General features: G+C 41.3%; 1 protein-coding gene across 1 annotated transcript in view; it reads right to left on the bottom strand.

Moving 5' to 3' along the window:
• Window positions 1-305: 305 nt before the first annotated feature.
• Window positions 306-26,572, bottom strand: part of ARID5B (AT-rich interaction domain 5B) — a 178,405-nt gene continuing 152,138 nt past the window's right edge. Inside the window, exons 8-10 of the mRNA XM_054572736.1 lie at window positions 25,162-25,259; window positions 9,668-9,866; window positions 306-6,333 (exon numbers count right to left, since the gene is read on the bottom strand). Of these exons, the coding sequence (XP_054428711.1) occupies window positions 4,180-6,333; window positions 9,668-9,866; window positions 25,162-25,259 (2,451 nt within the window). The 3' untranslated portion in view covers window positions 306-4,179. The remainder of the gene's footprint in view (window positions 6,334-9,667; window positions 9,867-25,161; window positions 25,260-26,572) is intronic.

The raw sequence follows: 26,572 nt of genomic DNA on the forward strand, positions 1-26,572 counted from the left end.
CAAGTTGATTTCTCTATCTAAGCTTTAGTTTTCTTAGCAGTAAAATGGGCATTGCCATATTTACATGGCATTGCAAAGATTAAAGATCCTGTATGCCAGATGGGCACTTAGGAAGTCCTCAACAACCTACAGACCTCCCCATCTTCACATTATTGCTATTTTTCAATTTGGAGGCAATGGGGTAGAAAGTACTCTGGTAAGGCCATGGGACTCGTCGGGAGGAAGTGACAGAATACTCATACTCAAAGAAAACAGATAGTAACATTTTTTATTAAATATTACAGTGGATCAAAAAGTACAAAATATCTCTTGCCTGCTATGTGATTGGGAAACTATTGGCACATAATACAGTATCAAAAGCAGTAATAAGTACAATTTGGAAAACATACAAAATTGAGTGTTTATAGTTGGCTCAGCATTCTTCTGGTAGTGTTTAAACTAATGCAAAGGTTACTCAATAACCTCTCCATTGGGAAACTATATAGTATCACTGGGCCATGTTGCTATATACAAATAATCACCTTACAGAGCAGAGGTTACATAGCTGGAATCACCAAAAGTATACAATATTTACAACACAGGAAAATTTAAAAAAGTATAAACAGCCAAGAGATTATGCTGCTATTCTTCAGACATATTTCAACCATGGGGAGACAAGCAAAATATCAAATACATCAACAGCCAACACTGGAATTTAAGTGCTCAAGATAATCATTGCAATGGCGTGGGCACACTTGTTCCCATTTCTCTTTAAAATTGGGACAAGAGTAAAACTGGACCAGATGGGACTTGGCTGACCACCACCAAATGTGACTTTGTGGGACACAAGTGAAGAGAAATAAATGGTTCTCTTTGAAGGCACACTACATAAAATATTTTTGTAGGATCACCTCGAAATTTCCATCAGACACACCAACACAGTGAAATACAGTACTTGAGAATTCATGCACCAGGTCAGAAAGTTGTAAAGTCAACATTGAGTTTTAACAAACCCTTCTGTATATGCCCTGATAAACAAGTGAACTTAAGAGCTTCTAGCTAGTAAATAAATAAGTCAGTCCTGTGGCAAATATTACAAGTTCCAATCACTTAATAGGAGAATACTTTATTCTGAAACTTGGTTGGGCTGTTTTTTTCTTTTTTTCTTTTTTTTTTTTTTTTTTTTTATGTTGAGTTGCCAAAAGTTAAACCAGAAGTTGCATGGAAAGGCTTTTAAAAAATATTATTTAGAATCTCCAAATCTCCAGTAAATTACGGACTTAGTGCATTTTGAATTGCAACATTTCTTGGAAGCCACACTCAGTAAATAGATTTATGACTCCATTGCCAATTAGATCCCACAGTTTCCTTTACAGAACTACCAATAACAATGGTCTGATTGCACAAAGAAAGGCTTGTGCAATTCCATTCAATAATAAGGCCCCTTGAACTCAAACAATGCAAACAAAGCCCTATTTAAGACTTTTTAAAATGTAGTTCTCAGCCAATGAAGAATTCAATGGTCTTTTTGAAAGATTTCCAAGATCTCTGTGCGGAGTTTTAAAACAAATAACACACTGCTTCTGTTGGGAATGTATGCCCCCATTTCTCTTTATTTGTCCTGATGTTTTGCCGAGGGTATGAGCTTCCTCAGACAGAAACAGTGAGTCTCCTCTTGGAAGAGAAGAGAAAAACAAAAGCTGGACTATGTTAACATTGTTTGAAAATGGTGTGATCGAATTCCAACACGATGAAAGCAGACTGAAATCATCCCAGTGGGGAAAACAAATGCCCCATATTCCAAATGGATAGGTGAGCTCCACCAGGGACAGACGGCCCCCCATTTTCTTTGAGAAACAAACTCATAGAAACCATGTCCGATCTAGCCCACGTCTGCAGCAGAAACGCTGGAGTTTGCTTCATCTTCCATGTCCTGTGATTCTGTGACCATTCAATCTAGTGCAACTTTCTTAATATCGGTCCTGGTTAGCATTTTGCCAGCTGGAATTGAGATTTCCCCCCCTCTATCTTGTGCAATAGCAGGATAATCTGCACTCACACATTTATAATCTAAATTCTACTAGTCTATCTATGGTTCTATTAAATATATATATATTATTCCACAGGAAGGTAAATAATTAATTGAAGCAAATGGAACTCTTAACACTAGATCTCTACATTCTTTTGTTTCCACCTTTGGATATTAAGTACGTTACATTGAATATTTGGCTTCGTTATCATGGAGACATTTCAATACAAATGCACGGCATGCATGGCTTCGTTTAAGAGCCGCAGTTTCATTGTTTACCAGTTTTGATTATTTTGCAGTTGAGTTACCTACTTAGAAGTTGAAAATTGTCATCAATTTTCACAGAATTAAATATCTCAGAGGTAAAAGACTTGGTTAACTATGGTTCTAATGCCTACTGGTAGTGTTGGGGGAAGGGAGGGTTGGCTGGGGACTTCATCAAAGCATTCTTATCAGCAGGGATGGGACTTGGAAAGAAAATTGCTCTCTGTATGGATCAAGTTTTAACACACTTAGAAAATGCGTCCACCTTGATGTTACATCTTGGCAGCAAATGCAGTAAAGTGGCAAGAATGACAATATACATTCTCCACATCTTTTGACTGCTTGCACAGCTTGATCATTTCTTTCCAACATTAAAGTAAATTATAAAGTGGGCTGTATTGCCAGGTGGTTACAAACATGACACCAACCACCGTATGTGCGTGCATACACATAAAACTCATGCCCAGGAAACCCAAATAGGATGACTTTCTTTTGAAATGGGTAATCCAGTATGCCAATTATCTCCACACATGTGGCCTGGAAGGTTCTTCTTGGAAACAACAAGAAATCAACTTGATGAAGGCAACGTGACTACCTATTACTCCCAAGACCACAGCCCAGGGAAGGTGCCTGGAGCGTAGGCCTCCGGCTGCTCATTTTCTTCTGGATAGTTGAGCTCCATCCTCTTCCCATCCCCCTTCCCCGGACTGCTTAAAGGGATCAAGGCCAACACCAATGTAAATCACTCTGGCTCCTGTTCTAATTTCTGGAATTCCTAAAATATCTGTGCAGCCCACAAGTATGTCCTCTAGACTCTGTTGTTATTCAGCAGCTTGCTGCCAGTGAAGTTTTTGTTTTTATGATTTCTCTGGTATGTAGAACAGTTTCACAGCCTAGATAAGGTAAGTACAATGCTCGATATTTTCACATCACCCAATACTTCAAAGCAAAGCATTTGGTCGGGTAAGCAGTGTATAAGCTCTTTCAACTATGCCATTTATGAGGAACAAAGTCCGTAAGTTGTGGATCTGCAAAGGAACGTTCTTTGCACTATGGTGTGCTCAACTGTTTCTTTTTCATTTGTTCCACTAGAATCAGTTGCTTCAATTTGTAAACAATAACTTTACCACCCAAAGCTGCTCAAAATGATAAGATGTGGAAAAACTGACAAACACACATCAACAACTAGGACAGTCAGTCAGCCTTTGAAACAAAACAAAATAAAACAAAACAAAACAAAAACAAAAGACCTGCAAACAAAAGCGATACTGTTTAATTAAAAAAATAATAATAAAAGGACAAGAAGGGACTAGGAGAGAATGGAACTACCTGTATATAAATTAGGAGAGCAAACAGTGATACGGGTAGTTTTAAGAAGCAAATATATACAGTCGATTCAACAGTGTTTACTTCTCTGGATTGTTTAATAGTGTCAAAACAAAAGATCTATTGAAGTTTCACTATACATTGCATTGATTGAAACTTGGAGAGTTTAATGAAAACAGGGGCATCCCTTGGCATTTGTTTGCCAGTCTTCCTTGCCCCTTCCTTTGAAATGCCTGCCCCTTTTTTTTGCCCAGATTGTTTCCTAACCATCGGAACTCAGACGGGGTCCTCTAAGTTCTTCCTGGATACACATAAATCCATTCACAAGACCCCCGTGTGAAGTGAACCATCTGGGGTGTGGGGGCATCTGTGTTGGAAGGGACTCAAGACGGATCAGCCAAGGCTGGTGTCGTCCCAGAAAAATCAGGTATGTTCACCTCCTCTCTTGGCCACTGTGGCTGGAACTGATCTTACCCCCAGATTAGAAGAAATACTGACTTCTAATTCTACACGCCATCATCCCAGGGTTAGGAGTGAAGCTCTTTTAGCCACACCATTTGGGATGCTGGGCAGAGCTGGGCTTACAGTTTTGTACTGGGGTGTACGGATGACAGCTGGGAAGATGGAAAGGCAGCTTGAGGATTTATAGCAGCTAATGGGTAAATGCTGTTGTGCAAAAGGTCCCCATATGAACTTCCTACAGGTGTCGCCGCGGCCAAGTGTCTGTACAGCTGCTGAGAATTTGTCGGCGATGTAAAAATTCCTCTTTGCATCACAAGCGAGTGGAAAGCCAGAGGCTGCATGAGTGGAGAAAGAACAGTCTGGTTTTTCAAGTACTGCAGAGAATGAGAATACCCTGCTGGGAGCCTGGAGTTGAGGCCCGAGTTACACAGGCTCCCAGAATACAAACCTGGGAAGATAGGGGAGGAGAGGGGGAGCTTGTGGCCTTCCGTCGCACCGGCGGAATGCCCACCGTGAGCCACCTTGCTGCCTTCGCTTTCCTGCTCACAGGCTTTCTCCTTCCCAGAGACCTCCTTGGATGGGTCCAGGGGAGACACGGCCCGTGCCTTTTTCCCAGCAATCACGAGGTCCAAATCCTCCAGGCTGCGCTTTATGGGACGGGCTGCGCCTATGTTCTGAGGGCTCATTTTCCGGTGCAGGATAGGGTGGACCATGCCTTCCATCTTCCTGAAATTCTCCAGTCTCACATGGTGAGGTTTTCCCGATCTTGAGAGTGCTTCAGGGTATTTTTTAGGAGCTGACATGGTCATGGGTGATACCCGACAGGCTTTGGGGTGACAGTCTCGACTGTGGCTGTTTATGACCTGGAACTGGGAGACACCTTTGCTCTCTTGGGGCCCTGTGGCTGAGTGGGCCAGACCCAGGACCTTGCCCGTGGGCTTGTGTGGGTTCTTGGGAAGGCTCAGATCTGTTGGCTGGTCATCCGTGGTGGCTTCTGCTGCAGCCGACTTTTTGTCTTGCAGATGTACAGACGAGAGATAGTTTGCATGCAGCTTTTCTTGGTGTTTGTGGGACGAAAAAGAACTGTTTTCTGATTCCCTGTACATATCCCTGCACGGGTACTTGGATGTCTGTTCATTATGAAGATGATGTTCAGTGTGTCTATAGAGGCTGTGGAGATGAGGAGACGAGTAGAAATCAGCCAGGAAGCTGGGCACATGCGAGTGGGGCAGCGCCCTTTTCTCTAACAGTTTCTCCTTGCCCTCCTGAATTTCTTGCTTCAGGACGTAGGAGTCAGCAAGGGGGCTGAGGTGATGTTTGGAGAAGCTGCAGCGGTGGGAATCTGATCGACTCAGTTTGTCATGTTTAAAAATGTCATTGATGCTCTTTCTGTCCTCAGAGGGCTTGCTCCTGAAACTCTGCACGTGCTGAATCACTGACGGCCGGCTGACTGCCATGTGGTCAGTGTTTTGGCCGTGGTGGGCCTGGGACAAACCCGAACACAGGTCATCCCTGGCAATCAGTTTCTTTTTGCTGATCAAAGGGGGTGGGGAGCCATAGGGATAGCTGCTAGAGAGGCTGGCCCCGCTCACTTGGGACAAAAGCTTTTTCTTGGCCAGCGGGGACATGATGCCTGGGTTGCCCCTTGAGTAGAGCAGGGGGGTGTAGTTGAGTCCATGGTTCTCATTCATGGGCCCAGTCAGGTCTTTGTCTTTGAACATGTCAAATGACTGGACCACAAGGACCTTTGGGGTCTGCTTTAGTGCATTGTGGATGTCGTCACTGCCCAGCTGGTCCACCTTCACAGTGCAGTTGGCGATGTAATCTGCCATCGCGGGCACTTTGTCATCATCCATCTCGCTCTGGTTTGCCAGCGGTGGCTGCGTGCTGGGGAAGCCTGGGAAGGACGTGTCTTGGAGTTCACTCTCGGGGCTCTCCGTAAAACAGCAGGGCTTGGGTTCTGATTTTGAGTCCACAAGAGCACTGGGAGAGGTAAGAGACTGTTTGCCAACCCCCGGGTCTCTTTCAGGGGCTGGAGGGGCACTTGGGAGTGGAGGAGCAGGTCCCTTCTCTCCCGCCTCGTCTGCTGCCTTCTCACTGTTGGCACCTTGATCTGTTTTGCTGTCCTTTTCTGAGTCCACTGTAGACACCAGGGGCCTTGCTGCAAAATCCTGGTACCCTTCCATTTTCTTCTTCATGTCTGCTGCTGGGAGAGGCTCAGTGGCGCTTTTCTGGTTTAAAGTCTCTTGCTCCTTCTCTTGCTCTGATGAAACCTGATAAAATATTGCAAGACAGTCAGAAGAAAGCCCAATGCATTGACACATTTTGCTATGAAATAAAATATTAAACACAGCAGCTTTTCTTGAAAATAGGCTTGTCAATCAGCTCACGGAGTTTCTGTAAAGCTTGATCACTCCCCAATCACAGCTCTAAACAAAGAAATCTAAATTACAGAAACATTAGGGGAAATATGCATATTCACTTTAGTCCCTTATGAGACACTTATCAAAATATCAAAGTGTTATGTACTGATGGTATACAATCATATCACTCCTTGATTCTAATATATAGTTTAATTTTGAGGTTGTCTTCTTGTCAAATCAGTCAATTATCCAAATGGGTTTTAAATTACATGTTGTGCTTTATGACACTTTGGAGAAAGTTTTTTTTTTTTAAAGCATCTCTCTTTCAAAAACCTAACCACCCCCATGTCAACAACAAACTCACTATAACTCCTTGCCTTTCTTTGAGAGAACTTATCTTGTCCTAATGTGTCCAATTTGAGGTATACAATTAGTGATGCTTACGTGTTAGCAATTTCTACTCAGTGCCATGTGGCATTCAGATAATCTAAAATATTGAAAAATGATGCAGATGCAACATCAGCCTGTCTACCTAAGGGACGGAACGACTCTGAGTCTTTCTAGGCTGCAGCAAATTACATTTCTGTTAAAGCTAAAAATGAAGTTGTCAAAATTCAGGCAGTGAGCGCCACCACAAATACAGCTTTTCTGTTCACTGAAATAAATTGTAGCCAATGAGATGGATGCTCTTTATGTGTCCCTACTGACAGAAGTTGTGGGCACAATTCGACCCATTCATTGCATTATGTAGCTGTGCAAACTATGACCTTGGAAGGTCATTTTAACTTTCTGTCTGTGACCCAGCTGACTGACAAGCTCTTTCAAAACCTCTGTCATTCTGCCCTTACATGTCTTAGTGGAGAACAGTCCCAAAACAGTTGTACTGAGCTAGTCTTTCTTCCCCTCTCCATCTCATCCCACGAACATTGTTCTTTGTGAAGAAAAGACATTTCGACCCTGTTAGCATTTTGGGGTAAGATTGAGGATGCTGGTGCAGGGATGCATAGGAACAAAAATTCAAGGAATCATACCCACTTGATAGATATTTCTCCTTAAATTCACTTAAAGATATCCCTGTTTTTAGGGATATATTATACCCAAGGGCGTTTGCATACCATCTTTCACTTTTTTGTACTAATAGCTGCCTTTTCCAGCACAAATATTATTACTTGTTCTACATTAACAATCATCATTGGTCTCTTGGGCGTTTACATTATGTGAAAATACAGAAAATGAGTACAGCAAGGAAAAAAAGCAAACTTCACTTAAATGTTAGTTTTTGGTGGGACTGTAATTTGAAGTGGGGCTCTAGGATATACTCAGTTCCACCAAAATTTCTATGACTTAGGCCTTCAATTACATAGAGTGCTATGCTTTTGGTTATAAAACAGGTTTAGGAGGTCTTTAAAAGCCTGGCAGAAAAAGGTAAGGAATCCTTTTCCTAAGATGGAATTTTTGGATCTGGCCATAGTATGTTAAATGGTTTCTTCCCACTTCCCAATTGCAATTCAATTACTCAAAGAGATGGGCTTTGACTAGGAGGGCTTTATAAGCCCTTCTATCTCCATGGAGTTCACTGCTTTATATGGAAAATATCAAAAATTAAGAACAATTAAAACAATGATAACAATGAAGTCCTAATCAAAAACTCCAGACACAAAAATCAATGGGAAGAAATATACCTGGTTAATAACATGGGCCTACGTTGGCGGTGGGGAGCAATTCTTACGATTAAGGTCAACCTTGAAGAGGGTGTGAGATTCGGGGTAGCTAACCTGATCATAATAACCTTTGACGCTCAAGACACTGACAGCTCCCTGAAGGGAACTGTCAGGGCCTGTAGGAAAAAGGAAGATTTAAGGCTTTAAGAGTGTCTGTGGATTGCAGGACACCTGGTCCTACTTCTGACAATGGTCATCACCTAAGCTGACGGGCTCAGGGCGTGGGCTGGGAATTCCTTCCACAGCTCACACACCAACCATTTTAAACTTCATCCCCCAAATGGAGCCATTCAAAGGTCAGCTGTCCTCTTGGTCCTCAGTTTGCCCCCTGGTGCTTTGGCAATGCTGTACATATGGTATCTAATAGAACTCACTGATCCAAAATCCTATAATAAATCACCAGGCTAACGGGATAAAGGAAGAATGGAATGTAAGCCTTAACTTGGAATTTCCTTGCTTTTGGCCATTTACGTTGCAAGCTTGCAGATGTTTAGAAATCTCTGCATCATCTCCCCTCCCCCGCCCCTTTTTAATTACTAGAGCTTAAAATAATTGTGAAACAAAAATAAAAACAAAAATAAATTTCTTCTTCATGTTAATACAACCTTCTTACACAGGATTCAGTTGTGTAGGAGATTGTTGTAGTGTTTGTGTGTTGTGTGTTTTAAACCAGTGTTTAATGAGGGAGTCTCTTATGCATTCATTATAAACCTCATTTTTTAGGGGGTGTTTAATATCAGCAACAAAATTCCCTCTGGGGTTGAATCCTAGAACATGCTGTCTCCAAATGTGGCTGCTAAGTTTTTTGTTGTTTTTTTTTTAATAGGCAGCAGGGTTTTTATTATTCATGTTGAAACAGAGCCCAGACCAGCCTCCATGACTGGCTCTGTGCTGACACTAATGGCTTCCACCAAAGAACTGTTAGAGGCTGTGGGTAGCTGGGGCTTGTTTTAAAAGGTTCAGACGCTACCTGTTAACATGAGAGATAATAATGGTTTCAGAGGAACCATTTCAAAATTTCTCCATAAATAATATGTACTTAAGATGTTTCTAAATTGGTCTCAACCCAAGGCTGCTGTCCAGAGGTCAATTACAGGAGGCAAAGGAGTCTCTAAAGTTTTCAGGACAGTCCTGTAGAGACACAGCACATCAACTTCAATGCCCCTCCCTGCTAGAACGTGTTTTAAAATCACACCACCTCCTCAGATGGACTCGCTGTGAAATAGCAAGAGAAGCCACATCTTTCAAACTGCAGTCCCTTGGCTTCACAGAGATGAAGGTCTGGCTCCTTCTATCTCAAAGTCAGTGGTCGCCATCAGTTTGTTATGGGATGCTCGCATCCTTCTGGATCACATTCTTGGCCTGTCCCATTCAATACCACATGTCGCCTTTCAGCTCTGATGATCTGATCGCTCAGTCTAGCGCTGCAACTCTGCCGCACCACAGCTATGGATGCAGGGCTCGGGAGATGCAGAGGCAGGACACGTCTCACAGAAGTATTTTTGTAGAAGAAAGCAACTCACCTCGGACGCATCCTGGGGCTTCGGGGCATTCTCTTTTTCTTTCTTGCTCTTAGGGATTTCATTTTTGATGCGTTTGGTTCCTGATACTTTTGTTTTATTCTCGTTTTCCTGTGAACTGTTCTCCTGTTTCCGAGGTTTGATTGGAGGCAGGGGCTTATCTTCCTCTCCTTTAATAAACCTTTCATAAGGCAGGATTAATCTAAAAGGATATCAGAAGAGACGATTAACCAGGGGAGGTAGTTCCACTAGCACTGATGTTATGGGTTTATTTTCTTTTTACAATGCAAGCAATTTATTGCATGACTTCATTTCCAGTGACACCAATGCTTTTCTAGAGACCTACTCGACAGTTACTTCTCTACTCAAAACAAATACCTGGTGACACATACTTCTTTGCAAGACCGATTTCTGGTTTTGTGAGTATACACACCAAGGATAACAATGGAAGTATCCAAGGTTACATCATCATCACTGCCCATGGAACCCGGCTTTGTGCCAGCAACAACATACAACAATAATAGCAACAATAGTGATAGCTGCTGTTTATTCATCATTCTGCCAACAACTCCTTATTGAGCACCTACTATGGGCTAGGCATTGTTCTAGGCACTGAGATACAGCAGCAAAAGATTCAATGCCCCTGACCTCATGAGGCTTTTATTCTAGTACATACTAATATTTGCCAGGTAATGTCCCAGGTATGCATAATCTCCATAACATCCCTGTGGAATAAATTACCATGTTACTTATGATAATCATACCAATAATAACTATTATTAACTGATGAGACACCTGAAGCTCCAAAAGGTTAAAGAATTTGCCTAAGAGTCATACCATTTGAAAGAGGTAGAATTTGAACCTCCTTCTGCCCATCTCCAAAGGTTATATTCTCATCATGTCAAAACACAGACCAGACACGTAAGACAAAGATATTGATGGGAGGCAAGCCCGGCATGGCTGAGAGACAGCTGCCTTATCCAGCAGCTCGGAGAGGGCAGGTGACTGAAGCACAGGGAGCTCTGTTTTGGGGTGCTCAGCGACAGAGGGCCCCAGTGAGAAGGAACATAGACAGACAACTCTGGCCCCAAAAATCAGGGGGCTGAAAAATTCAAGTATTTTAATTACATAACTTTTTATACAAAGTACATAAAATTGCTCCAAAAAGAGAGACATCAAACAGCTCTAGTTTTAATCTGTTTCCCCTTTGCAATGTAGCTCTTGATCTGAAAGGGAAAAATAGCTGATGTAATTAAAAGGGATGGATTGCATTACAATCTCAGTTTCAACTTCGGTGATTAAAGTTTTTATAATGCATTGGGTATGATTAATGACTCACTGTGGGATTAATGCGAGACTCAGCCTTAAAAATATGAACTTTAATACAGCAAACATAATTTGTTTTAAATAAGGCAAGTTGACTCAATGAAGAAAATGTACTTGGCTTATAAACAACATACATCTGTTCAAATATCGGGAACCCTAATTATTTTTAAACTAAGACTCCCAGGCAGAAACTTCTTTGGTTTGGATATTTGTTAGCTATCCTGAAATTGGTTTCTAACTACGCAATTTGGTTCTTAACTACTTAAACGTACACAACTGTTCAGGTTTGCGAGTACAGACAAGGGGACATTTGTGATCATAATATTTCACTCTTCAATAAAATACCAAGTAGATGATGGGAAAATCAAATCCCAATTTATAGCATATTAGGAACAAAATTCACTTACTGAGCATGCTCGGACAAGGTATATGCAAGGAGGCGTGAGTAATAGTTTCGAGCCCTCCATCTGGCAGTGGGCCAGCCATGAAGATCAACACAGCCCATGGGGAATAGTTATCTTCAGATCCCATTACAAACTGAGTTTAAACATGTTACAGCTGCTAAAACTGGAAACTGTTCTCTCCATGTAGACTTACTAAAATAATATATGGCTGCCAAATACCTGTTTCCCACTGTAATATTACAGTTAATGTTTATATAATAAAAAGCATAACTAAGCAGAAGAAGAGAGAAAAAAAGTAATCTTGTTCATACTTGAATTTATTTGTCTCATCTGTAAAGTCCCAACATTCTCCCCAATTCCTTCTATCTGTGTGGTTCTGCCAGGGACTTTATTCCCTTCAACATCAGCAGGTGGGGGTTTTTTTATCCGGGAGCCAAATGCATTGCATATTTTAAATTGGAAAAAATATTTTAAATTGACTTCAATGAATACATATTTTTATTGCTGGGGCAGATAGGTTTGTTTTACTTTTGTTTGGTTGCCATGGGAATCCAAGGAGCATGGAAGTCTGGGTATTCCAGTGGTTACCACCCTTCCCCCAACTCCATTCTCCAATTGAGAATCCATTCCAATTGAGATGGTGGCACCATGAGAGACCCTCTTCGGTAAGAAGGATGGCAGCATCACCCCTCAGTGTGGGGGCACAGTGAGAGGAAGCAGAGAATTGAGTGGAACCCAAGGTGGGCCCCGAAGGACCCCCCCACCTCAGGTTCTGACAGTCCTGGGCCAACCCAGTTCTCTAGATGGCTGCTCAGGAGGCTTTAGTTTCCTTATACAATTTTGCAAGTTCAAGAGTCAGGGCAACATTTCCATTTCATTTCTTTTTTCTTTTCTTCCCCCCCTCCACGCCCCCCCTGCCCCCTTCACTCAACTCAGCAGCTGGCTGGCCGACAGCAGTAAAAAAAAAAAAAAAAAAAAAAAAAAAAATACATTTCACTTTGCTGGTCAAAGGCCTAAAGCCAGAAGCAGGAAATCTGGAATTAAATGTTTCTTGTATCTGGAAAGAGGCATGACTAAGGTAAAACTGAATCCAAACACAAGCCCTGCTTGTTCAAGGCTTCCAAAGGGAGTGTGTGTATGTGTGTGTGAGAGAGAATGTGTGTGTGTGTAAAGGTCAACTCAGTGGGGCTTTTTTTTTTTCCGTTCTAAATCACTGAAAGATAATTATAGTGGCTCAGGGGGAAAAAAAGCTCCCAAAATAAAACAAGAAAGGCAGCAGCTAAAAAGAAACAAGTAGAAATATGACCAACTTAGCCCCTGAAGAACAGGACATGGTCTTGCACGGCACCCAAACAATTGCTGCTCATATAGTGAGTTCTGTGTGCTGTGATTTTCACTGAATGTTTTTCAATTATCCTGTCATGGTACAATACAATTACCCCACAGGATATGATCTTATCATTTGATTATTAGTTTTTTACAGCGTGAGGGATGAGCACTATAATAGGTTTCTGAACATTTAAATGTTTAACGTACACGTGAGCACTAGAAACAGGTTAGCCAATACAAGGTCAGCATTGCCCAATGCAGGAAGCTGAGTAGATTGGTACTATATAAAGAATTTAGTATAATGCAACATGTCTGTGCCTTGCAGAGGATTATTCCTCAAATATTTGGAGTATGACGAAGATTTAATCAGTTTCTAAACTGCACAGATAAAAGCAAAAATGCACCCCAGCCCCCAAGAACTCATTGCACAGAAGAAATCTTTTCAATGGACTGCAACTATAAGAATGCAGGTTGGGTTTTAGGTGAGTGGAAGTAATGGGGAAATGCAGCAATATATTCATTAGAGAGATGCCCCCCTCTTCCTTGTGTAGCCCGATCTACATCTAGTCTGGGGATTGAAAGCTGGGCAGATAAATGGGTCTTTATTATTATCCAGATTTCACATTTCAGATTAGCAAAATGCTTATTTATGATGCCATTAATGGATCTGAAATAGGTAAGCCATCATGTATTAAAAAATAACATCTTTCCATAGGCATAAGATTTGTAGCAGCATGAGATTTTTTTTCCTTAGGAATAATACAAGAATAACATTTTCCACCCCAAAGCAGAAACAGTAGGGGAGCCTTTTGCTATCACAGAGATTCTTATTAAATTCAGTCACTGTGAAAAGCAAGATTTTTTTTCTCCGTCTCTTTTTTTTTTAAAGACAACTTAAAATCAACCCAAATTAAAATTAACAAATCAATGGCATTGTAACCTTGATTTATTAGCGTCTGAGCCACTAAATTACCATCAGACAAAAAAACCCTGCTGTTTGAAAAGATTTTGGCTTTGTTAAATCTCAAGTTAAATAATGGCGCTCAGTGTACTAGGTTTTTAGATCTGCCTCATCTGATATTATGAAAAATTCAATACATTTCTCTACAGCAGAAGTCAGGGGTCAGCAAATCTATTACTGTAATGTAAGTAATCTGGCAACCTGCCAACTCTTTCTCCCTTTTATTATTTTTTTAAACACCAAGGCAGATAATTTTATATTTACAAATTCTAAAACCCTCCGAGGCCTTGCCTCTCTTTCTCAACAAAAAGCAGCAGCCTTGCAGTTGAGAAATGTATACCCTACGTGTCCTCATCATTTGCATTTCATACAAAAGAAGAAAAGACCCTTCATCTTTATTAGGCAAATGCCCCTCCCCTCCCCACAGGCGGAGGAAAAATAATGTCAAATCTCATCTGAGCGAGCAACCACTAATGTCTCCTGTATTGATTAATGCTCGCATGGAATGACTGAACTTTTGGGCCAAAACATTTAGCAAACAGTACTTAAGAGGAGAAATGAGAATCCATCTATTTATAAGAGCTCCGAAAAATGATATTATAATAATGTCTGGAACTGATTCAATCTGGAGAGCGAGAGAAAGAAGGGGAAAATCTATAGGGTTGCATTTGAACCTCACCCTAGTTACTTCATAGGTACTTTTTCAAAGCACTAAAATTCTCCAGGCCCAAAGATCTGCTGGTGACTGGGGGCAGAATATTTTAGGGGCAGAGGGAAATAAAGTTGGTGTTCATGTTAAGGCAAAAATGCTACTACTCTGATATTATTAGGTATTTTTGTAGTGGTAGTGGGAAAGAAATGACATATGGCTTCCTCTGGGGCTTCGGACCTGATCTGATCCCAAATGGAGTCATTACACCTCCAAGTTGATTCCGAGGTTGATAAACTCTAAGGCTTGGCCAGACATTTCCCTTCTCAGCCAGAAATTGAAAATATAACTTCACTGTGAAGTGTTGGAAGCAATCTTTCACCAAATATGAAGCCAATAAAAGGTATATTTTTCTTTTTTGAAGACAAAGTACACACATTTATTAAGGTTCCAAAAAGGAGAGAAAGTTTCTTATCACACATACCGTTCACCTATCAGGGCCCTAAATCAGGATTCTAAAATGGCAGAGAGAATTTGGCAACAGACACCAAGACAAAAGTCAAGACAGATGTGCCCAGTCAATGTGCAGAGAGGTGGGAATGTTCCCTCAGAGGCCACGATACTCAATAGTCATTGAGTTCAACAGCAACTGTGCTGCTTTGATCCTGTTTTTTTGTTTGTTTGTTTTTAAAGCCAAGCTCTACCTGAGAAAGATTTGGGCTCTTGATAAAGATCTCCATTTAATGGTGTGAGTTTCACTACAGCAGGAACAACAGTGTGCAGAGTGTGAGGGGCAAAATACCAGTGACGAAAATAGATGAGAAAGAGGCCTCCAGTGTCACCTTCCAACAAGAATGAACTGAAAGCTTTGAGCACCGAACCAGGGAGGGAGGCACCATGCTGACGTGTGGGCCCAGGGAACGAACCTATGGCAGGACCCATCAGATCCAAGAAAGTGCTGGGAGGATACAACATGGATTCTGTGTACTGCTTGACTATGAGGTACAAAAGGCAAACTGTACCCAGCTTTTTAAAAGGGAAGCAGGTAGAAAGAGCATCACTCCTTTGTATTCTATGCTAACATACCTTCCTGGTATATGGCCCACTGTTGTCAACTACAGAATATTGCTACTTGTCTTCAGCAAAGCTCTTCCCACCTGCTCACCAGGGGCTTCATTATCTACTCAAGAAGCAGCAGAAGATGGGGTGGAGGGATTGAGCAAAAAAGAAAAAAGAGAAAGAACTCATGGACATGGACAACAGTGTAATGATTGTGGGGGGAAGGAGGTGGGGGAGGCGGAAGAAGGTATAGCAGGGATGATGGGCGCTAAAAATATAAAATGAAACAATAAAATGAAAAAAAGATTATTGAAAAAAATACTACCCCCCCCCCAAGAAAGAAAGAAAGAAAGAAAAGAACGAAAGGAAGAAAGAGAAAGAAAAAAAGAAAGACAACCTTTTAAAGGTACTAATTCCATTTGCCCCTGGAAGTGGTGGCAGAGTTGTTTCTTAGGCCTATTAATAACTCTGATACCTCCCTCCATGGTCTTGGAGTGACTGTGACCCTAACTAAGCAGAAGTGAAATGAGTAGATGACTAGTCAAAGGAATGCAGCTATTAAGTGCCAAAATTTGAGTTCAAACACAGGTCTGCGTGCCTCGGCTATTCTGAGCTGCCATCATCTCCGCAAGGCAGCTGTGCATCTCTGCACATTGTCTGAGAGGCACCAACATAGGGGAGATACTGAAATGATGACCCCGGGGTTAATGAATTCCAAGGTCCTAAGGAGCTCTCCAGGAAATCAGAGTGAGCACTCCTTTTCTCAGTGGCAACAGATCTGGCAACAGACCTATGTGGAACCAAAGGGTCAACCCCCTGCAACCACATCAGCCCTATGACTTGGGCACTAAGCACACGAACGCTTCTGCAATGTGTCACAACTCTCCACAAGGTTGTAACTCCAGTTGGGGCAGGCCCAACTTGATGTTGGAAGGTAAGAGAAACTCAAGAACCATATCCTCCATGAATTCCAGCTTGTAGCACTTAATCGTACCAGGCCTGAGTTCCCCATAGTCTTCCCCAGCCAGACTGGAAGCCCCTAAGGGACTCTGCTTCTGTGTTGTCTCCTTGCCACTTCTAAGAGTGTCTGGATGAATGGTAGTCCCATGTCTTTCGAATGAAGACCACACTGAAAAAAGTTCAAATGGATATAAAAAAGGCTGACTTGATGCCCCAGGGATTAAAATACAGGCTCACGACAGTGGGCACGGGCCATAAACAGACCCAGCCTTCCTTCCACGATGCCAGCCAGCCAGGATGGCAGCAATTATTCTTCCCAATGAGAAAACAATGACTAACTCAGAATCAAGCTGCATGGATCCATTTCAAGAGCAGATGAACATTATGTCAAGAATAACAGACAAATATAACTAGTGTTTGCAGCATGATGTGTACCCCACATATGAAGGCAGGCGGTGTTGCTATGTAAAAACAGGCAAACAGCTATGGCATTTAAGCCCCATGCATGTGAGATACCATGGATTCCAGAGCTTCTGAAATGTTCAACAATTCCTGCCAACATTTATTCTTTTAATCAAACTTTGTAATAACTTGTACAAAAGTAAAATGTTCCAAGAGGTTTTCAGTGGAAGAGTTAAGGATATACTTTAATGGTAAACAATTACATTCTTCTGTCATCTGATACTTTTTTTCCCCCCTTTCTTTTTTGGAAACATGCTTTCTGAATTTTCAATAGTTCCTTTGTGAAGGCATCTGTTACTCACATAATTGAAAAGATGTTTGTGCAGTGGCATGCTTGAGAGTACAGTTATTTAATCTTAATGATAAAGCCCCGAGGACAGAAAATCATAAGTAGAAACCTCTTGTTATTTATCAAAAAGAAATGGGGCTAAGACACCTAATCTATTCTCAAATTTAAATTCATGCTTGATGAAAACTATCAATAAAACATGGGACCTGTAAAGTTTCTTAAATACGATCACTAGGTTCAAAGGGAAGGGGGGTGGGGGAGACAGGGCGAAAACAAAAATAAGACAATAGAGGAGCTTGACAAAGAAAAACTGCTGTTTGGCAAGCTTTTGGGGGGGTGGGGGGAGGTAAAAACAAAGAACTTGCTGTAGTTTACAGCATGACATACACACTTGATTAGTTTGTGCCTGAGGGTGTTTTTACACTCAACAGTGTAAACTCCAACTTCTATTAATTACAACTTGCATTTAGAGACAAATTTAAGAATTTTTAAATAGAGATTTTTTCAAAGGCTGTTGTTTATTTTTTTTTAAACAGAAACCAGTTTTTCTACTCCAGGGCTTGGCTGGGGTTTTGTTTTCCTTTTTAAAGTTTTCTGGAAATATCCAGGCATTGGAAAGTAATCAGAGCATTTTAGGCATGCTGAACAATACGGAGGGAGGCTCTTGCTTATGAAATTACCTGACTGTCCTTTAGTGAGAAATTCTTGACAGATGATAAGAAGTTACTCCAGGAGTAGGGTGCTTACATCCAATCAACTCAGGTCCCTTGTTAGGAACAAGCTAGGGGAAGTGCAGACGGGAGAGCGGGAGAGCGGCAGCGCAGCCTCAGCCTGCCTAAATCTCAGCTTCCTGTCTTTTGACTTCCTGGGCTGCTGGTGTTGATAAGGGCCAGGAGGTCTTCTGGGGGGCTGGGGAAGGGGGAGATGAGAGTGCCTGGGTGGCAGTGTTGCAGAGGTGGTACCAACAGAGTGCCTGGTACTGACCAGAGCCCCCGTTACTGTCATGGCGAGACAGCAGAACAGGCGAGATGCAAGTCCAAGATTGATCAATTCCACCATGGGTGAGGATGGGGCATGACCTACCCACTGGAGCTCAAGGCAAGAGAGTTATAAGTGAGAAGATAAAACTTTAATACCTGTCTTTGGTGTATCCAATTTGCAAATTCAGCTCACCTAAACAGCCTTTCCCACCACCTCACTCCCTACCTCTTCACATACTTCGTAGAGGAAACTGTCCTTTTTTGTTTAGATTTAATTTAATTAATTTGACCCCTCATTCCTGAGTCCCTGATGTGTTTATGATACTGTACTGGGTGCACTGAGGAGTCTCAGGAAAGCAATACCACATGGTCTTGCCTTCAAAAAGAGTTTCTTTATTGTTTTTGAATTCAACAACTGAATTATTTTAGGTAACTTAAGATATCTATCTCAAGTTCTAACCTGATTTCTTTAAGATCCAGTTCACATTCTAGTCAGACTGCTCATTCCAGTTGGAAATTCTCTTTAATCCATGCTGAACTTATTATTTGTATTTATTACTTCCTTACCTAAGGTTTTTATGGCCCTAAATGTTTAACTCCCTTTCATGCAAGTATGGACTATGAGTCGAATCACATGGTAACTTAGGTAAGCCAAGGATCACAACGCCCCGAAGTTCTAATGCATAGGCAGTTGTGCTGGCGGTGTCATATTGGGAAGAATCCCGAGGCTGCACTTGGGCTCACGAAAAACAGCACTGTGTTCCCTTAGCAATCTCTGCATGAATGTGGTGGCATGGGGGCTTCCTCATTGTTTGCCGGCCTTATTCTGAACTCTTTGGTTCATACATTTTCCTTATTCCTGAGGGTGTTTTGCACACTGTAGATGTTCAAAAGACACCCCTGCCTCTCGAGGGCAGCAGCAATGCAAAAAAAGCAGTCAAGCAAATGGAAAACCTATCCTGCCCAAGAAAAACTGGCCACTTAACCAATTTCAAATGTAATCTTAGGCTACACTGATAGACTGACACATCCCAAGAAATACTATTTACCACATCTGGATTGGCTTCAGGTATTCCGAGTGACACAAATTGGAGGTATCTACATGAGAGCAAGCCAAACTAGTTCAAGTCCCTAAATCGTGCTCTGAGGCTTGGTTGAATGGAACAGGAAGACGTGACGTGAGGGAGGAGCTTTGCCAAGTGTATGGCAGCACATCGCCTAGAACGAGGAGCATGCAGAATGAGGCAGCCCTGGAAGCGAAGGCGGGGTCCATGGAAAGCCACAGAGGGTGTCTAGCTCCGTGCATGGAAGTGTTTAGATGAAAACTGGCACTTGCTTCCTTGCCCTCCCACTTCAGGGCATTGACGCAGAGACTGGGTTAGCTTAGTGCCAGTGACAGTTCAGTTTTCACAGAGCTTGGCCGCCTGTAGGCTACATTTTGCTCATGAGCATGTTCGGTTTAGCTTACGTAAAATCTTTTCAGAAATATTGGAGCCAATATTTGTAAGTCGGATGATTTCACATAAAAATTATCTAGAAAGCAAGGAAGGTCTCGAAGCACAGAGACTGTATCTGCCTAAGGCCAGAATGGTGTTGGGTGATCCTACCAGGCCTCCCTGACCTGGGCTGTGTGTGCCAGCTTCCCACTTTCCCGCCTGGCCACCTGCACTACCTGGACTACCTGCCCTGGTAAACACCTGAGTTTGTGGCCACGGGGGTGAAGCAGCGCTTCTCCCATCACCTAGGGTGAAGGTCTCATTTCCTAGTGTCCCACCTTCTGTCTACTGATACTTTTGTAAAACACCATAATAATGAATTATTAGAAAAAAGGCAATGTTTTTAAAAATATAAGCCTCAATTGTTATTAGATTCAACGAGTGTAAAGTTAATATGGCAGATTGCTATGTAAGGGTATCAATGCTTACTTGCAGTTGTTGTGCTGGGCTCACCTTGGCCTAGCAGCAAATAGGTCACAAACATGTCAGAAAACCTCACTGAGTTAGCACTGGGCTAGACTGCTAAGGGACCTCTCAAATCAAAAATGCTGCGATCCTGCCTGTGATTTTCTGAAGTGTGTATTGATTAACATCAAGGGTGTCAAAATGAGCAAGAATCCACCAATGTCCTGGACATGAACAGACACGAACAGAACTGTAACGCACCTTACTTTCCCTTGGCCTTTCTTACAATATAATTAGCTGAGTTCGTTGGAACCTGATATATTTTTGGCACTTATCTTAAAGTATATACTTATCTCACTCATGACATGAACCTCCCACACCCTGCCTTCCACCTTCTGAGAAAAAAGGCCGAAGCTCCTGCTGACTGTTGCTCGGGTTCTGCCCAAATACATCTGGCTTGGGTGCAGCTCACCCCAAGTTGCTGCAAAGGAAGCCACCTAAGCCACATGGCATGGCAATCTTACCCGAGGAATGCTTACAGGAAAAGCAAAAGGTTAGAATTTGCAATTGGGCATGAAGTGTGCAAGAAGATGAAGTGTAATTACTCATTTCCCCCACAAACAAATACTTTGTTTATGATTTTGACTGTCTAAATACTCAGAAAAACGCGGCCTAAGTGCTTTTGCCTTAATGCTCCTTTTTCAATCCCTAATAACAACTGCATGTGCTCCCTAGAAACAGACCATGTAATTTATTCAGGAAAATCAAAACCAGTAATCTGGTATTCTGTGTAAAGTTTTCCCCCTGAATGTGCTTAAAAACATTTAAAAAGAAAACAAATCTGCATGTGAAAACAAAGCTTCTAATGCGAATTACTATTCTAGAAAATCAAACCAAGAGAATTCCATAAAAGTAACCATTTTCCTTTTTGTCCTTCTACTGGTAGAAGAAAGCAATTTGAGACACATAAATAGTTGAACAAGAAAGCAAATATTCCCCTTAGAAGGGTCCTGCCCAGGAGGAGGTGGGCGTTTTTCTTAGTGTTATACTCTTACAGTGACTTTACTTATAAATTCTGAGCAAGAAATGTCCAGAACAACCACACTTCATAGCTCTTCTGAGTCTGAGACATCTACATGGCAACAGTCTCACAATGGGAAAACATTAATGCTTTTTATATTGGTGATCATCTGTAACATGAGCAATTAAGTACAGTACTAATGGACTATGGCCAGGAGCCTGGTACTAATATTAAAAACTGACAGAGATGAATAGGTTTAGAAGCAAAACCAGGCTGACAAAGACATTTTTATGAAGTGCTTGGACCTATTTGACTTAAACCAATCAGAGGCAAGTTTGGACGAGTCAGGCCTTCCACGACAATGATGCATTCACAGGCATTGTACCATTTCTGCTATGCCTTAAATAAAAACACCCATTGATTCTTTTCAACAACCCGCGCTTTCATTATTACACTCATTAATAAACCAAAAGTGCACAACTAATATACAAGTAACATTTACTGAGGAACCGGCTATTTTTTTCTTGTTGGAAAATGAAAACATTTACGGGAAACGTGAACCACACTGCATGAAAAATAAATCAGTGGATAATGCATAGTAGATCACTCATTTCCTCTTCATCTTCTAGGACAGCGAAGCTGGGGGTAGGGAAACAGGAAAAGGACCAAGTTTCTATACCAGAGTGTAAAGAATGAGGGACCAGATGAACCAGCGATAGAGGAAAAACCCCTAGGGCTCTGATCTGATTTGAAAGGATTTACAAATTTCCAAGAACATCTCCAGCTAGATGTTTTCCCACAACATCCTGACTATTTCCAACTCTTTGAACCTTCTTCAAAACGGTGGTCCTTCACCAATCTAGTCATCTGTTTCGTGTTAGCCACAAATGAAATTGGCCATAATCACTAAGTACAGTTTTAGCCAAGAGCTTCAGCTCTTGTTTGCCTGAGGCAGAACTCTTTCAGGTGCCTGGACAGATCAGAGTGTCCTCTGCCTTTCCCTGCTAAAATCATTTGAGGGAAGCAAGACATTGAGGGCAGTAGTTCCTAAGCTTTTCTCCCACCACAATACACAGGAGTATGGGTGACTTCTCTGAAATCACGTGTTCAAATGAGGGAGGCATTATTATGAATAGGCACCATTGTAAGTAGAGTCTGATTATATTTTTAAAAAAATCAATCTGCAAATTTTGGCACTTAACCCTTATTAATTACTAATTATTCAATTAGTAATTGTATCTGATCATAACAATGTGAGGGGCCTAGATGCCATAAGGAAATGCCAAGGAACGGTTAAGGACCTTGCTAACCACCTGGGGTCAGCTGTGCTCTAACCTGGGCTTCAGGCTCTGCACCAAGATTTCCATGCTGGGGGTCCCACTTTGCAGTTGGACTATTGTCTCTCAACTCCAGTCCTAGCCTCTGTGCTCTGTCTGGTGATGCTGGAGCTGGGGCCCTGTAAATTACGTCTCATTTGTCAGCTTTCTCCTGCAAATGGGTCCTACCAGGTCAGGGGAGGAGAGAGGGGACCTCTTTCTTTGTATTTTGCTTGCTCTTCATTTCAGTGCCCACCAAACAGTAACTTAGCAGCAGCAGTTGGTTCCAGCCTCTAGCTTCTTTCAACAGTCCCTGGGCAGTTCCAGCGCATTTCCTCCTCATCAGCCGGGAAGCACAGCCTCCTAGGTCTGAGCCCAGCTCCACAGGGCTCCTCTGAAGCACCAGCACAGGGTTGGGCGCCTTTCCCAGAAGGGATCTGAACCCAAGCTCTGTGGGGCCCACTCCCTGAATAACTGGGGAGCTACACCTCTTATCTCAATTCTCCCAGCCCTGAGGAAAGTGGTTATTACCTTCGTATTAATGTAGTGCTTCATACCAACACTTGTTTAAGAAATTCCTATAGTAAATTCTCTTTGTTGAATACCTACTCTGCTTTCTGTTTCCCTTACTGATAGGCATCGACCAAACAAATGCATAATTCAAATTCAAAGACAGTGCTTTTCAAAAAATGTAATCCAGTGGGAAACTAAACCTTTATGAAATATCCATTCTACTCCCAAGAATCAGGAGAGAAGAGAAATTTTTAAACATCTTTAATAAGGTTTCTGAGTTGCTAAAGTTTGTGGTATCTCTACTAGAATTTTCCAATTTGAATGGCATTTGGGGTTCTGCTACTCCAGGAACAGGTAGGTAAATCATGAAGCAAAGTAACTTGCCATTTCATTTAAGATTGAGGTTATTTTTATCCACAAAACCATTTAAGCACATTACACACACACACACACACACACACACACACACACCCACCCCCACACACACCCACCCACCCACCCCTATTTGAATTCAATCTTTTTTCCATCCCAAACTTTATCTATTTGTTTTTTGACCTTGTGATGCTTTGTAACATGTTTGATTAATTTTTCAGTCTTTAACTGGGTGAGTTAGCTAACAGCTGAGATACATTTCTTTTTCAAATTTTAATTGTTATCCTTTAAGTTTGATGATTCGTGTGTTGGGAACATTTGCATATGGAGGTACGGAAGGTTCACCATCAAAATAGAAGCTATTTGAAAGTACAGTGTTTCTATTAAAAATGTTTTGCATAAAGCTTTAAATTATAAGTGAAAACCAAATTGACTATGATAACTTGGATGCTATTTACAAAACACTCGCCTGAGATAACAATGCTGTTTTGTGCTAGTACTTGCATGCTATACCTTTTACGTATTATGAGCTTCTGTATTAAGTATTGAAATATTATACTCATGCTTAAGAAATTGATGTACCATATTGGAAACAAGGCTATGAAGAATAATTTGAATTCCTGCTACTAACTTTTAAAAATCTTTCTGGATTTTAACACTGGCAAGGAAGGCAAACTCTTGGGAATGCTTTGTGGGAATTTTTCATGGGGTACTAAACCCAACTCAGTTTATTATAATTATAAACTACAAAAACACTGTAAATTTCATTGAATAGCTATACTAAAAGAGGCTCCGTGTTCAATGCAATACAGATAAAAATATAATTGCACTCTAAAGAAATATGACTAAGAGTTAATGTATTAATGACTATCTGAAGATTCATTTGTATGATCCAATGGTAGGTGTTAAGCATTGGGGTTGAAGTTGGAACATTAGTTGACTATGTGAAGAGCAATAATCAAATTTATCAGTTGTGTTTTAACTTTCCAACTAGCAAGCTAACTGGCCTGTTTGTCCATCTGATTGCATCTTGCTTCATTCCATCCACGGCTGTTACTAAAACACACATAGACATACATACACACACCCTCTACTTGGATCTCTTAAGCTCTGAATTTGAAACCAGGGAGCTGAATCAGTCAACACTTCAGAAGGGAAATACCATTGATAAGGAAGTTGGTGTGGCCTAAACAAATTAAGTATGGGCTTGAAGTAAAGAGCAAGGATAATGCATGAATTTGTTAACTGGTGTTCAGTGTGGTGGCTAACATAGTCCTAATGTTAAGGGAAATATTCCTTTGGAGATAACCCTCATAGTCATCTAATTTGGCACCACTTCCTGGTTGTATTATCATCATATTCCTGAAGAGGGTTTAGTTGTTAGAAAACTAACCCACACAGAGCTTATCAAGAAAGGAATTCCTGGGTCAAAGCACAGCCATAGAAGAAAAATCGCAAGATACGAAAAAACAAAGGATTGTATCTGGGGCCAATTTTCTTATTAAAGAAATGCTTGCTTTGCAATATTAATACACCCAACATTAATACATTTCAATGTTAATACAGTTACATGGCAACTCACAGTAACATTACTATGCTTCCTAGATTCTGAAGGTTCTCATCGTAAATGAACCTGCAGAGAACATTGAGTAATCTATGCTTGTGGGAAAAAAATGGTATTGTGAGGCAGGTGGTCACAGGATAAAAGCAAACTTAAAAAGGACATCTAATTTTAGCCCCAGTAATGAGAGAAAGCCATGTCCCTTCAAAATCACAAGGCAGCATGCAAAGTAAAATGCCAGAGGGGTACTTTCTGTTTCCTGAAAGGTCCTTCAGGCTTCCTCTGGTATTATCCTTGACCAGAAGCATCTTCCAACGAACACACTTTCAGTTAAGTAAGGACTTTCGAAAATCCCCAAAAAGTTATTTTCTGTTATTTTATTTTATTTGTTTACCTTTCATAATGTCTGCGGGTGCAAGTGGCGGCGCTGGTGCTCCCAGGATTACCGCCTAATTCATCATAAATGTGTTTCCATTGACGACGGGCTGTTATCTGAAAAAATGGCAATGGGAAATTCAATCTTGCATCATAAGAGATTCGCAGTGCCAGGATTCAATGCATATGCAACAGTCAGAGGAGAACAGTCTGTTCTGGAAACCCAGAAACAGAGAAGTCCAAATGAGTATAAGGGGAGACTTATGGTTTTATAGTGAGATCTCACTTTCAGCACTTTTCTTTACAATAAAAATGGAACTCTGCTTTTGGCTCTCTATTTTGTCACCCTTGATGCATTTTCATCTAAGGCACATCCCTGGATACTTGAGTAGTCATCTGCCCCCCAGGACCCAAACTCGTACTCTGTTCTTTTATGTCATATGGTAAAGCATCAAAATAAAATACATTTTTCCTAAAATATATCTTAGTGCATCCATTTAAATGAACGGAATTAACATTGGTTGCTTGCGGGGTGTGGAAACGGGAGGCCAAGTTAAGAGAGACACTTTGCACCAAACATGCTTTTGTATCTTCTGATTTTTGAACTATGTGATATGTTGCCTCCTTTAAAAACTAAGTAAATTACAACACAAACTCATTAAACTGATCAAATTAGTTATGAAATTTACAGTCATTTCAGGCTACATTTTTATGACAGCTCCTGTAACCACCAAAACAAAATCAACATCTACAACTGTGCATGTTGCACAAGCTGTTTATTTTTATTCACTTAGGTCAGGAAAATGGGATATAGATCGAATCCTATGAAAATGAACATATTCCAAAGTTAAAATGTAAGTTATGCATATTATTGAGTTAGGTGAATAAAAACAAACAGATTGCAATATACTGAATGGCATAGTATAGTCTTATTTTATTTTTGTACATAAATTAAAATTTTACAAAATAACAGATGCAAAATCTGGCAAATGATTAATTAGGGGAACCCCATGATTTACTTTATCTCAGAAAGCCTAGTGCTTCCTTGAAACTAGGAAGACAGGCAAATTCTAAGGTCCTTGTGAAAGTTTCTAAACAGAGTTACAGGAAAATGGTTATTGGAATGTGCAGGGGGCAGGGTGTGGCAACAGGGCCAGTGGCATTTAATACAGAGCCAGAGGCTTCTTTGGAAAAATACAGAGTGGCCAGCGGTATTCACTTAGGGACTAGAGGCAGTAATCCGGGGTCGGGTGGGCGGGGGGGGCGGCCGGGGGAATCTCAATTTACAACCAGGGCCTCTAAAATTGTAAGGAGGAAGGGAAGGGGGGTTAAATATTATAAGGTAAATGGTACCTTTTCCATTTTAAGTAAAAAGAACCCCTTCATTTCCATAAACCCTTCTCAACAGGCCCAAGAAGGACCTCAAGACA

The sequence above is a fragment of the Pteronotus mesoamericanus genome, unplaced genomic scaffold, assembly GCF_021234165.1.
Source record: "Pteronotus mesoamericanus isolate MK-2021 breed Mesoamerican mustached bat unplaced genomic scaffold, CSHL_Meso_final contig_24, whole genome shotgun sequence".
NCBI classification, from domain to species: domain Eukaryota; kingdom Metazoa; phylum Chordata; class Mammalia; order Chiroptera; family Mormoopidae; genus Pteronotus; species Pteronotus mesoamericanus.